The 13,216-nt window shown below is 44.0% G+C and overlaps 1 protein-coding gene and 1 long non-coding RNA gene across 9 annotated transcripts in view; one reads left to right on the top strand and one right to left on the bottom strand.

Annotated features, from left to right (window-relative positions):
* LOC130148733 (uncharacterized) overlaps positions 1–13,069 on the top strand; it is a 210,121-nt gene extending 197,052 nt beyond the window's left edge. For 4 of the 7 annotated variants that reach the window (XR_008821649.1, XR_008821652.1, XR_008821647.1 and 1 more), the window contains 7 exons: positions 3,393–3,492; positions 4,728–4,849; positions 7,427–7,583; positions 10,333–10,468; positions 10,881–10,983; positions 11,682–11,843; positions 12,285–13,069. This is a non-coding gene — a long non-coding RNA (uncharacterized LOC130148733). Of the gene's footprint in view, positions 1–3,392; positions 3,493–3,886; positions 3,984–4,727; positions 4,850–5,848; positions 5,950–7,426; positions 7,584–10,332; positions 10,469–10,880; positions 10,984–11,681; positions 11,844–12,284 lie in introns of all 7 variants that reach the window. The other 3 variants (XR_008821648.1, XR_008821651.1, XR_008821650.1) reach the window with 3 other exon arrangements.
* Positions 10,317–13,216, bottom strand: part of CNTN3 (contactin 3) — a 107,398-nt gene continuing 104,498 nt past the window's right edge. For both annotated transcript variants that reach the window (XM_056337641.1, XM_056337642.1), the window contains 3 exons: positions 13,103–13,215; positions 11,067–11,235; positions 10,317–10,450 (listed from right to left, as the gene is read on the bottom strand). In XM_056337641.1, coding sequence (XP_056193616.1) covers positions 10,350–10,450; positions 11,067–11,235; positions 13,103–13,215 — 383 coding nt within the window. In that variant the 3' untranslated portion in view covers positions 10,317–10,349. The remainder of the gene's footprint in view (positions 10,451–11,066; positions 11,236–13,102; position 13,216) is intronic.

Below are 13,216 nucleotides of genomic sequence, written 5' to 3'. Positions count from 1 at the left end.
GAGGTCAGCCTCCTGACCCTTCAGTCGTCCTTTCATATAAACAATTATTATGGACTAATTTGTAATCCTGAGGGCTGGCAGCAGTTATCTGGGACAGATGGCCTCTGCTGGGAAACCTCTGCCTCTTGATAGCTCCAAAACATGACATAAGTCTCATCTTTTCAAGAAAGCCTTTACCAGATGGGTCTAATTTAAAGCACGGCCTTTCACGTTTCTTCCTAGAGGATAGCTAATTAATGGCAGAACGGATGGCTCTGCTTCTCTGAGGGCAGGCAGAAGTGGGTGTTTGATATCGAAATGTTGATGGGTTTGGTTCCAGTGCATCAGTGAGGAGAGATGATGAACTCGTTAGAATAAATATTGATAAGCGTATTGAACTTCCCATTATTCTGAATTTACTAAAGCTGGCCAAAAAGAGGCCAGTTCTTGAGAAATGTGTTGTGAAAAAAGTGTCTTTCATTTCATTTTTATTATTGTTCTGCAATGACCAGCCCTAAATCAATTTGAATTCTTCCTCATCACTCCTATCAGCAGACGGCTGCAAAAATTTGCAGTCACAGCTGAGGATCTCAGAGAGCAGCTTAGAAGAAGTCAAACTAAAACTCCTGTCTTGCTTTCCGAGGGCTGCCTGCGTCAATCCCATTGTTTCTGGCAGTGACTTCCCAATCAATATTCAGCTTTGTCATCTGACGTTTAACCTTTAGCTGGGCTCCTCCTGGTCCTTGGTTTGCTGCCCGGAGGAGGCGTCAGCCCCGGGCTGCGGCGGGATGCTTTATTCTCTTCTCCTCTTCTGCATCAAAATGGCTCCGAGAGATTCTTTTCCTTCAGGCAGGAAACCCTGAAAACTCTGGATCGGTTCAATTAGATTCATTACGTACTGTGCTGATTGCCAGCCTTGTCTCTCTTCTGTTACATGAGCTACAAAAATATCTCTTCTCCTCCCCTCCCCAAGCAAACTAAAAATGGCCTGGTTTTATAGTTTTTTTACAAGTGTGTCTACATCGTAGAAATGAGTTCTAGCTTATCTTGTGTTATGTAAATATTTCTGTGCTTCTAGAATAAAGTTTTTTTTTCCCCTTTGATCCCGCTTTCTTGTAGTTAGTTTAACCTTCAGAAAGACTCCAAAGAGATTCATGGAGTTTGCCAGTGGCATTATTCCTGAGGAAAATTGGAGAGAGAAAAGAAAACTCAGAATTACCGATATAAACAGCTCATTTAGAAATGGATGGCTAACTGAAGGAAAAGGTTGTCTTTTGGTGTCTTTTAAAGCAAATTTTTGCTTAAAATAGCTGAGGCCAAATGTAAAAATAGCATTTGTTGTGTTTGCATAGTGTTACATGACAAAAGCGATGCTTTCCCTGGGAGGTGGCTGTGCCCCATCCCCATGCTGTGGGCAGGATCTCCAGACCCCGTCCCCTGGCTGTGCTGGAGGGTCGGGGCACGCCTGGCGCGGGTGCTGCAGGGTGGCCCCACGGCTTTCCCCCAGCACGCACACGCCGAGCGCTGGGGACCAGCACCAGTGTCTGACACGAGCCCTCCAGCTGTAGCTGTTGACCGGTGCCAACGGAGAAAACAGTTTGAGTCTGGCTTTAGATGATTTTTCAACAAATGGATGTTCCTGGTGGGTTACCTTTTTTAAATTGTTAAGTATGCTTCTTTAGAAGAATGCTAAGAGGCGAAGCAGCTCAGGTGGGGAGGAGGCAGTGAGAGACCTTGGAGAGCTGCAGTCTTGGCTTATTTGGCTCATTAACCTCAATGCTGCTGGTGCGCTTTGCCTGGAAGCACTGGAACGGGTCTGGAATTGGTGTGTGCTGGTGCCAGTGGTGGGGCAGAGCCCTTTACAGGGACACGGCTCAGGGGTGGGCTTGGCAGTGCTGGGTTAACAGTTGGACTCAGCGATCTTAAAGGTCTTCTCTAACCTAAAAGATGCTATGATTCTGCAGGAGCGTACGCATGTGATGGAAAAGCCGTAGGTATGGCTGGGATGGGCACGTCGGGCTCCTGGGGCTGGGTGGTGAAGCCAGCTGGGGGCTGTGGCTGAACTGTGCCCGTTCTCGTACCAGCTGCTGCGACGGCGAGGCCGGAGCTGGGTCATGGCCGTGGGGGCAAGAAGGGCTCAGGGCTGAAGGGGACGAGCGTGCCCATCACGCAGTCACAGGTGCCGATGTGGCCTCGCTGTGTCCCCTGCTACGCCCCACGGGAGCAGTGGCGGGGTCCCTTGGGGGGCTCCGCGCTGGCCCAGGCTGTGCCCTGGCTCGCGCTCTGCACGGGGTCACCCCCCAGCTGCGGGCGCTGGGGTCCCACTGCCACCCCTCTGCAGGGGCTGTGCGGCACACAGGACCTCGCCCCGCTCCGGCACCTCTTTAATGAAATGATTCCGGTGGTGTCGGGTACTGCTGGGTTAAACCCTGGCCCAAGTCTGAAACGACCATCCATCATCAAAGGTCTTTAGTGATGGTGGTCAACCTTGTGAATATGAACGAGTGCAAAATACTCTAAAATTGTGCTTTGGTTGATAGGCAAGGATTAATATTCATTGTAAATGAAAGAGATATTTTGCATAGTTCACGAATGAGAAGAATGCAAAAAATTAAAAAGATTTTACTGGAATTATTTTATCCTTCCATACCTTTGTGATGGGAGGTTTAGCCGATTGCTTTCGGCTGTGCTGGCAGGGGGGGCGAACAGTCTTTACAAAAGAAAATTTTAGGACAATTTCAAACTCCCACAAGAAAAGTTTGGTTTTAGTCTTCACCTATTTCACAGAGTTTTACAATTAGGACCAAAGCACCACTACTAATGGCAGGAAAAGAAGCAAGCAGCCTGTAGTTAAAAAAATGTTTAATTAACAGTTAAAAATGATTATACAGAAAATATAATAGTAAAGACTGCTATTTGGCAGTATTTTGGGCAGAAAGAATGATAGCAGAAGGTCTGGCTGAACTCATGCTTCTGTGCCAGTGACTGGGACTATTAGCACAATTTCCTATCTGGAGAGGATGCATACGTGGGATTTATATAGATCTTGTATACATGTTTGTATGGATATTTATCAGGTCAGCTGCCAGTATCTCACTGAAAAAAGAGAGCATATATTTTAAAAAGTAAACATGACTTAAAGTCATGGATATGAAGGCAAGGATGCAAAGCAGCACTCTGAGTGTCTGCCTGAAGCCTTCTGGTAACTCTTAGGAAACATGGTCAGAAGTAAAACTTGGCTGAGCTTTGCTCTGCCTGGGCTCTCTCCTTGTTTGGAAGGGCTGATCGATCAGTCAGCGTCTGCTGAAATTGGGGTAAGGGTTTCATTAGCCTTGGATCAGGCCCTCAGCACTGGATAGTCTGGTTGCTTGAAAATAGGCAATTAATGGTGCTTTATTTTTCATGTTTCCAAGGCAACACAACCCCCCAAGACATTGTTTTCCGGTACATGAGCAGAAGCTTTTGGATGCTGCAGAAGAGTTCCCCTCTGTCTCATATGAAGCTGCTGTAAAGGTACCAAAGCCATATTTTCTGTCATTATAGTCGATTTACATCCTGTATCCAAAAAGTAATGACGATCAGATGCAGCTGATGAAATGATCTCACTGCAGACGAACTCATTCAATCAGCCGAGAGCTCTGTTGTTCAGATAGATAATTAGTGTTGTGACAAGTGTAACTTTAAATGCCTCAGTTTGGTGGCAATGTTAGAAAGTGTGACAAAAATTGATTTGTCTGCTTTAACCATGGCCCTCCTTGGATTGCTAATGAGAGAAATTCTTGTTAAATACATAGACTTGTTTACAGGTCCTCAGTTCGGAAAAATTATTTATTATTTGTATCATAAAGGGCATGAAAGAGAGGGCTTTCCCTTATTTTCTCTGATTAATTTCTTTTTATGTCTTTAGCTGATGTAACAGGTCATTGCTTGTGTTCCAGCATAAAATGGAAAGATCCTCCAAAACGAACTTACTGGGGAGAGCAATCCCGATGAATGGCTTTCCTGTCAGTATTCCTGCTAAATTAACGGGCACGGAGAGCGTGTGTAGGTGCTCAAACCTCAGGGGAACGTTTGCAGCACCTTCCCTTGAGGCGACCCCCCCCAAAAAAAAAAAAAAAAAAAAAAATCCACACTTCTATTTCGGGCTGCAGAGCAGAGTTCAGAGCGCCTGGCAGTCCCGAGGTGGGCTCGGAGGGGCTGCCTGGGTGTGTTGGAGCTCTGCGGCTGGTGGGAAGGCCCCCGCGTCCCGGGGCAGGAGGATGCTGTGGTAGTGCTCAGGGAGTTGCTCCGGAGTGCAGCGGCCAGTCACCTTCGTTCAAAGGCAGCATTTTAATGTTTGCGGTTTTATTGATGGCCAGGTCGTTTGGTAGCAGTTTCTAGGTCCCACCTTTGACCCAAGAGCGCGCAACCCCTCCGTGTGTGCTGCTGGAGGATCCCAGTCCTGCACCCGCAGCTGGCGGTGGAGGGGGAGCAGTGACTCTGCCCCTTCTCCTCTTGCAGCTAGGTCACTGCATCCCGGGTCACTGCATCCCGGGGAGCGCGGGATTTGGGAGACTGGAGGCTGAGTGGGCAGCAAGGAGATGGTGTCTCTCAAAAGTTGCTCTTTTCTAGTGGGTAGTTCTGGGATGTCCCCCTGTCTTAGAAGTTGCTTTTAGTTTAAATTATTATGGGATGAATTAATTAATATCTTGAAGTTGCATCCTTTCTATCAGCTCCTAACGGGATGCTTTTGATTCTTCTTTTTTCAGGATTTGCCAATGCCTTGATGTTCTCCCACCCAAAGGGAATTAATTGCCAAGATGGAATGAAGAGCACAGCACAGAGAGCAGGCATGGTCCAGATCTCACAGGACTAATTATGCTTTTAAAGGGTAAGAAAATAATCTTGGGTACATTGGGAAGAAAGTGTCTTAGTAATGCTACATAGAGTTACTGGCATGTCTCCTGTATTTGTGCATTTAAAAAAAAAACAACAAAAAACAAAACGACTTTCAAAGCTATTTCTTGACCTCAAAAAATCAGCAAGGAGCTCAAGAAAAGAAATTTTAATACTGAATGGGTTTATCAAGGATTCTTGACCCTTAACAATGGGGAAAAAACAAAGGAAAGATGCACATGAGGGTCTTGTGAAATTCTAATACTAAAACATTCTCATGCACAAACAAGTCTCAAAACAGAGTTTGAAACCAAAGCAAATGAAGAGCATGGCACGAATTACAGTCAGTGCCCTCAGACACTGCGACATGGCAGGTGAAGCGGATGGAGAGGACCCATGGAAGGGAAGGCCAATGTTTGTTCATCGAAACATCAGACTGTTGGGAAGGGGAACTTTCTGATGCACCTCACGAGAGGCAGGACAGAGCCAGAGGACTGGCAACATGCAGCCATTGTCAGCAAGAGGAAAACATCAAAACAGACTCAAAATTGGTGACAGGCTAGGGTTATTTTTAGACTGACACTTTCTGTATTTGCGGGAAGTGTACTTATGCACAGACATACAGGCGTAGTCCCAGGATAACTCCCAGCCATAGCTGTATTCCCCTGGCAAAGGTGAGATGCCCTCAGCTACTCGGGTGGCACCCACCGCGCTGGCCGTGGATGCTGGAAGTGTGCGGTGGCAGGGCAGGTCCCTGCTGGGATTGTCTGCACCTTGCACCCTGCGGCCAGCGTTCTGGTGTGGCAGTGACCGGTCCCACCGATGCCGACGAGGTGTCCGCATCCTTGGCTGGCCTTGGAAAGGGCTAACGAGTCGAAGGTGGGACACTGATAGCACCTTGGAGAAGGAGGAGGGTGCTGGCAGCCTGCGCTCGCTAAGGCTGTTGAAATAGGTGTTCAGCTTGGAAAAAGACAAACGTCTTCCCTTTCTGTAGGCTGTACGTCCCTCTTCCTGGTGAGACCCGAGCCGTACGCACGCCGGGGAGGCAGCTACAACCTGTGAGAGGCCTTCGCAGAAAAGCTCTTTCCTAAGAGGGTAAGACTGATAGCTAAAGATACAGTTAAGAGGTGCACCATCCTCCCCCACGTCATGTTGCGGCTTGTGCTATGTGTGCATCAGATCTGACAAAAAGTAGTGCCTCTTTTTATCCAGCAGGCTCGACAGAACAACAATAACGGACATTCAGTTATATCTCTGCTAAACATATCCTTTTTTATTGCTTTTCACGAGTTCAAAGCATTAGCATAAAACAATCGAGCAGGTTGTTTTTCCTAAGAGAGCGAGTGCCTGTTTACAAACTCATTTTATTTTCACAATATTCCATTGTTATTTATTTCAGACAGAAAGCTGTCAGATTAATGCACTCCCTCACGCAGGACAGCTTGCTTTATTGCCTGTTATTAAGACATAACATATATAACCTGACAGGCACTGCCCACGTCTGCATTCCACCACTGAAAGGCAAATTAAGTAGAAAATGGAGATCTCCAGTATTTCTTAGGGCTAAAGTGATATTAGTTTTTAACTCATTTTGTATTCATGGAGGATCCTGTATGTTTGCAACATATTCAACAGAGTAAACCGTCCAAGGAAAAAGGTTGTGTGTTTGTTTTGTTTTGTTTTTTTTTTTTTTAATTCTTATAACCAGTTACCTCTGAGAAATTCAAACTTCAGAAGCACAGCAGGAATCATCAAGACCCCTCATACAGATTTGTCAGGAAAGAATGAAAACCCCACACTACTCAGGTGGCAGAAGAAACCCTTTAGAACACGGATCTTGGGGGCAGAGCAGTGCAGCGTTACACCTGTCCCTAAACTAACCCCAAAACCAGCCCTCACCCTCCAGACTTCCAAATCCCACACCACAGCACTCCCGTATCGCCTTCCAGCGAATGCTGTTCCAGATTCCAGAGGCGGCACACACAGTTGCAAACATTTTTTTTTCAAGTTGTATCAAATTCCTTTTCCCTTGGTGTGCGGACCCAGCCGGTGGCAGGACTCACGTCGCCTTTCTCCTTTGCACAGTGACAGTTTGAATTAAGTGTCCAAAAAGCCCCACTGAGTCGCACCGACAGCTCCCAGAGAAGCCCCCTGGACGCTCCCATGGGACAATGCCTACCTGCCGTGGGGAGCCGGGCCGAGGTGCTCGCCTTCCCCGCTCCCGCCTGCCCCTCCTCTGCCTCTGCCCAGCTTTTGGCTTTGCTCTGGTAGCCTTCAGCGTTACGGAATAGCTTGGAGGAATACAGCTGGTTTTGGATAGGGTATTGAAAATATAGTATACAATAGTGTTTTCCTAAAAACGATGACTAAAGCCTACTATTCTTACTGGATTTTAAATAACAGCAATTGTAAGTGATAAAAGCGCTGCCTATTTTTGGTGCAAGTACAGGTGAAGGTAGAATGGCAGAAATACTTTCCCCCCCATCCACAGTTCCCGTCACACAACTAATGTTATTCAAGTTTTTCATTATCACTGATTTTGTTCTTTCTTGTTGTTTTTTTTTCTCCCCAGGACTGAACTGCTAACCACAGGAGCTGCTCCGGAAAAGCCTGCAGGAGGTGGGCTGGCTCAGGGACCCCTCCCCCTCCCCAGTACTGGCTCTTCACGTTTTCTTCCTACGCTTTCCCAACAGCAACTTACTTTTTTCGAACTCTTCCTGGAGAATCAGGTCAGTTTTATTACCCCAAACACACACTAATACTGAGATGAGGAACAAACAGAAGAACATTTAAAGGAAGGTGAATCTGAGCACTGGGGGAAACAGAGCAGGTGCCACCTACAACTATCTGAAAGGGAAAACCTGATTTACTCAAGGAAAACTGTAAGCGTGTTGGGATTACTGTTAACCCTTACTGCAGCACCATTACATAGGTAGAAGCCATGCTTTAAAAACTTAAAATACATAGTTCTGATTTGCTTGTGTTTGCAGGGAGAAGGGTTTAGTGCTGGAAAGCTGCAGCGTGTAAGGAACAGGCAATTTGCAGGGGAAAACAGGCCATGAAATTTAATGCTAAGTGGCGATATACTAAATAAATTATTATAAAGAAGTAACTCTTCTTCAATATAATTACACGATTTATTTATTTATTTTAAATTTCAGAGGAGAGGAAACAGCCTAATTATAGACAGATGGGGAAAGGCACATGGCTTTTTGTCCATCGTGCTGCAAACCTGTGGGCAGAGGTAGAGCTCGGAAGCTCAAGCACAACTGTGGGTCCCTGCCCCACGCATGTTGACTCCTCTGGGGCAAAACCAGGACGTATTTATGTCCTTACTCCTCTCTTCCCTCCTGCCCTGCTATCTGTAGAAGCAGGCCGGGTATATAGGTTGGGATTTTATTCTTTTGGCAGCAAAGCTACTGCAAAGGAAACATCTACCTACCCTGCCAAGAAGTGCCAGTCAGCAGAAGCCTCTTGAAGGTGCAGTAAATCCTCATATGTGCAAATATAAAATACGAAGAAGCAATAATACTTTGAAATATTCTAGTATCCCTCAATGTAATAAATATTTTATTAGAGTAATAGAAAAAGATGCATACAGATAACCATAGGATACACACACAACTGAAAGTTTAAGGATAAATTTCAAACTTTTCAATATGAAACAAGGTACTCCGTACATATCTCATGGAGATATATAACTAGAAATTAAATAATACAATGTAATCGCATGAAAATGGCAATACAGGAACATGAACTAGAATTCTGTGAAACAAGAATAGAAAGAGTCACCCTTTGTTGCATGAAACATAACTATATACTTACTAGTAACACCTGTTTCTCCATCTCCCCCCCGCCCCCCCCCCCCCCCCATTTGCAGTGTCTGAAAACATCACTGGTTAGCCACATTGAAAAGCAACTAGCCATTTATAACTATATATGTACAGTATATACAGATCTTGCTTACTTCAACAGTTAGCACGTATTTCCATCTGGATGTGATACTAATAAGGTATTTTGATATTTGAATGCATATCAAGGTATTTTTTCTACAGTGCTACCTTAATTTCATTAATCCTGGTTCTCTCCCTTAATAGTTCTGTGTGTTGTAGTAATACTGTGAGATTAAAAAAGAAAAAAAAAATCTTTAAAAGGATGTGCTTTATGTCACATGAACACTTGCTCTACCATGTATGTAGGTAGCTCTCTAAAAGGTGTCTAAAAGGCTGGATTGACTCAATTCACAATATAGAAGTCAAATGTACCAGGTTTAATGTATCTTTAATATATTGCTCTGACAGAAAGCATAGGTTTCTCTATAATAGCAAGCCCGAAGTGTCTTTGTGTAATTCCTATTATAACCTATAGTATTGCCATAAACTTACCAGAATCATATGACAGTAATGGGGTACACTGGAGTGACAGACCAGGTGAAATAGTTTTGAATTGGCTGAAAAGCAGCAGGAAGGAGAGTTAACACTGAATTAAAGGTGAGTTTACAGTGTGCAGTGCGGCAGACAAAAGGGTGAGTTAATTTGGGGCTGCATATTTGGAAGCACCACATCACCAGGGGGTACTAGTCCCTTTTCATAAGGCCGTGGTGCAACTGCATTTCAATAATGCTTACAACTGGGCCCTTTTTTAGTGAACCACACTGACAGGAGTTCAGAGAAGGGCAATAAAAATGATGGTTGGAGAATCTGGTTATGAATAAAGAACGTGGTTAAGAAATATAAGGTGGGGATATAAGGAAATTAACTTCAAAATCTATTGATGGAGAGGAAGGTTAGGTACTTGAAAAGGTACGTAAACCTAGGCTGCGATAAAACAGAGAGCCTTCTTTGAGACACAGCTGTGAAATTATTTCTTAAGAGTAGCAGTGGAAGCTGTGCCTCTTGGACACCACAGTGTGGACTGTGCAAAACTAACGTCCATACTGTGACTTTTCTCCAGCTTTGATTTCTGGTTAGATTTAGAGTAACCTCTGTGAAGGGCATCAGAAAAACTGATCCAAAACTACTGGATTATGACATTGTTTAAAGAACGGCTGCTTGGCCAACATGTTATCGTCTGATTGAAACGCCATGTCTCCGATTTCATCCTGTATGTACAATGATGTTACCACAACAATGCAGAACATACCCCAGACACTTCAGTCTCACTGCAAAACTGGACTTTCTCACTGGACTAAGCTCTTCCTTGTAACTCTGATCCTAGTACCATTGCTCTCCCTCTTCCTTACATTGCATCTGAAGTATGTAGTATGTAAACTCCTTTGGTTCAAGTATTAAGGCATTTTAGATTCCTTTTTAAAGGATTTGCTAAACTTTACACGGTATTTTTACTTCAACCTACAGTGAAATACAAAGAATTTAAAAACACGTCAGGATAGAAGAAAAACATGCATTAACCACTGCAGTTTTTTTTAAAAAAAGCACTTTTCTGTAATAACCGATTCTATCTTTTTTTTTCCCCCAGCAAATGAGAATGTATCATCACAACACTGAATAAAGGGCCAAGGAAAATACTGTTGGTAAGAAGCTGGATACACTGAAGATATTAAAGGCTGATGGACCAGAACCTCTGGCATCCATACCTGTGACAAATGAAAAAGGTCAGGATTAAATGAAAGCATGAGTGTCTGCTGCGCCAAATTATTACCCTTCCTAGATGCTGAACAAAAATTACTATAAATTTTTATGTCTGAGAAGCAATGAAAACATACAAAAATAGAGTAAATATTTTAAAACTAGAGAACTGCCTTGCAAAATGCTGAAACGGTACAAATGGTCGTTCCTTTCAAGGCAATAATACAAAAAAAAAAAAAAAAAAAAAAAAAAAGAGGAGAAAAAGTTAAAAAAAAAATCTCCTGTTTTTAATGCCAATTTACATGGTAATTTACCAGTTCAATAGAATGAAGTTTGTCGTGCATAACGGCATGAAAACTGTTAATTGCTTTTCCTTTTACTACCTTATTACCATACAACATACAAGTATTAATTCTTTTTTTCTCCCCATCAATAAAGACTCAACTCCTGCAAAGACAAGCTGTGACAACTGCCGGGTGTCAACTGCAAACTTAGTGATGATTCACCACACCAAGGCCGAGACGTGTATCCCTGTACCATGGTCGGTATAAAGGAGGTTCTAGTATGGGTTGGGGACCCTACGTAAGCACGTGACAAAATCATAGTGATTCAGCTTCAACTTACTAGCTAGTCTGGGAATCAGGATCTGATCGCTGCTAGTGCCATCTCCACCATCAGTTGTTGCTTTTACTTGTATAATGTAGTCTTCGTTAAACTGGAGCAAAAGTTCAGCTGTTGTCTTGTCCGTGTTCAGCACATTCATGGTGGTCTGACTGCTGGTCCTGTACAAAACCTGCAACACCAGTAAACAGCTGAAGAGTGTCATTTCTTCCACTAGGACCTGCCCTGCAATTTTTATTTGTGTTTCTCAGAAACAAGGTTTCAGTCTTTAAAAAGATGGGACAACAGAAAAAATCCGATTTTTGGTGAATATTCTAGGGCAGAATTTCATTTAAAGAAAGAAGGTAAAATCAATCAAGCTCTTTTATTCCACCTTTAATCTAATATGGCACAATGTATAATGATAACAGATGAATAATATATTCTGTTATCTTAACAATGTGTTGTTTGATAAATTACCCCACCGATTGGAATCTCTCGTTATCTAGATCAGCTTCTTATGCCAACATGTAGTTTGGGAAGTAAAGAACTAGTCAACATTACAGACAATGTTGGAAGATATTCTGCAAGTGCTGAACGATTGTTCTGTCATGAAACTTAACTGCAATGGTGCCCTAGGTTTTAAGAACGGGAGCTACATCTGAACGCCAGAGCCCTCTGCTCAGTACCATCGGACAAGAGAAGGGATTTAAGAGCAACATCAGGCTCTCTCCTGTCCTGAAGGCTTGATGAGCCCAACGGCTTCCCCAGCACCAGTGGCGAGGCTAGGCGCAGAGAGAGGTATGTCCTGGCAGAATTTAAAAAAAACATGGATCCAATGCATTCACCTGGCAGAGTTCCAGAAATTTGACAAGCAGGGGAGTTTCCCACTGCAAATAACAGCAACTCCCCCAGAATAATGGCAATAATAATGAAATGGAAAAAAAAAAAATAATGCAAAGCCATGGGAATTACACGCGCTGGTGCCCTGGAGACACGCTCCCCAATGCTCTTGGAGGGCTGCAGCCGCGTGGCTCGGGTCCACAGCACCTGCCCTAGGGCTCCTCGGCATCCAGCATCAGCTGTTGGCTCTTCCATTCCCGGCAAGCCGACTTTGTTAACCGTACTGCGCTTGCCTTCTGGGGCAAACCTGACCCCTAAGTGCTTTCCTTCCGTAAAATTAACCAGCTTTATCAAAGTTCTGCTTATCCTTGTGTACTTAACAATGTCTGCTCTTCACAGGGGAACCTGGAATTGTTGTGGGAGATGGGAGCGTACAGTCCGACACACCACACAGTATGCTTTCAGGGCAGCTCCCCTCTATGGAACTAGGTGGCTTATCCTACATCCACAGGTATTTCTTGCCAATACAACTCAGAACACGGCACAGTCAGACCTTCAGTGCGTATCTTTTATGCAGGAACGTATCGTGTGGGATCCAGCTGTACGCAGCTCATCAGGAACACCCTCAGCTGTGCTCTTAAACACACTTCAGACATGACATATTTAAATACTTGTACATTTGTGTGCCAATCAGATTTAGAGTAGCAATGTGATTTCTAACTTTAGATGTAGCAGTGTGACTTCTATCGAGACAATGAGCATGTCCTACAGTAGGTAAGAAGAAAAAGGTTAAAGAGTATCAGTTTGATATATGTGGTACTAATAAATACACCTGGCCAGCAAATGAAACCACCCATCGATTAAATCTTGGGTTGTTTGGTTTCTTTCAAAATGTTATACATTTGGGTTAGAGTTACACGTTTCTATACAGTAAGTGTTACATACATCTGGGTGAGAGCCCAAGAGCTGGCAGCGCAGCTCCCCAGCTGTGTTTGCATGAGGAGGACAAGGCGTTTAGTGTACCATTGATGGTAAAAGGACCATGGTTTATGAGACGTTGTCAGAATATGATTTAACATCTTTTGACAAAGGAGACACTACTGAAATGCTTTAGATGTGGTACTGTGCATCCTCTGAACTTGCTGCCTTGCAATTAAGACAGCAAAAAGCAAACTGTGGATTGTTTTCAGATACTTTTCTGGTCTGTTTTCACTTACCTTATACCCAATCACCTCGGACTCATTCTCCATAGCTCTTACTTCCTCCCAGCTGAGGATTACTCTAGAGTCAGTGACATTCCACACGACATTTCCTGGTGGTTGACTGGGTGC

This window comes from Falco biarmicus, chromosome 4, assembly GCF_023638135.1.
Source record: "Falco biarmicus isolate bFalBia1 chromosome 4, bFalBia1.pri, whole genome shotgun sequence".
Taxonomy (NCBI): Eukaryota; Metazoa; Chordata; class Aves; order Falconiformes; family Falconidae; genus Falco; species Falco biarmicus.
This window is presented reverse-complemented; position numbering and strand designations above follow the sequence as displayed.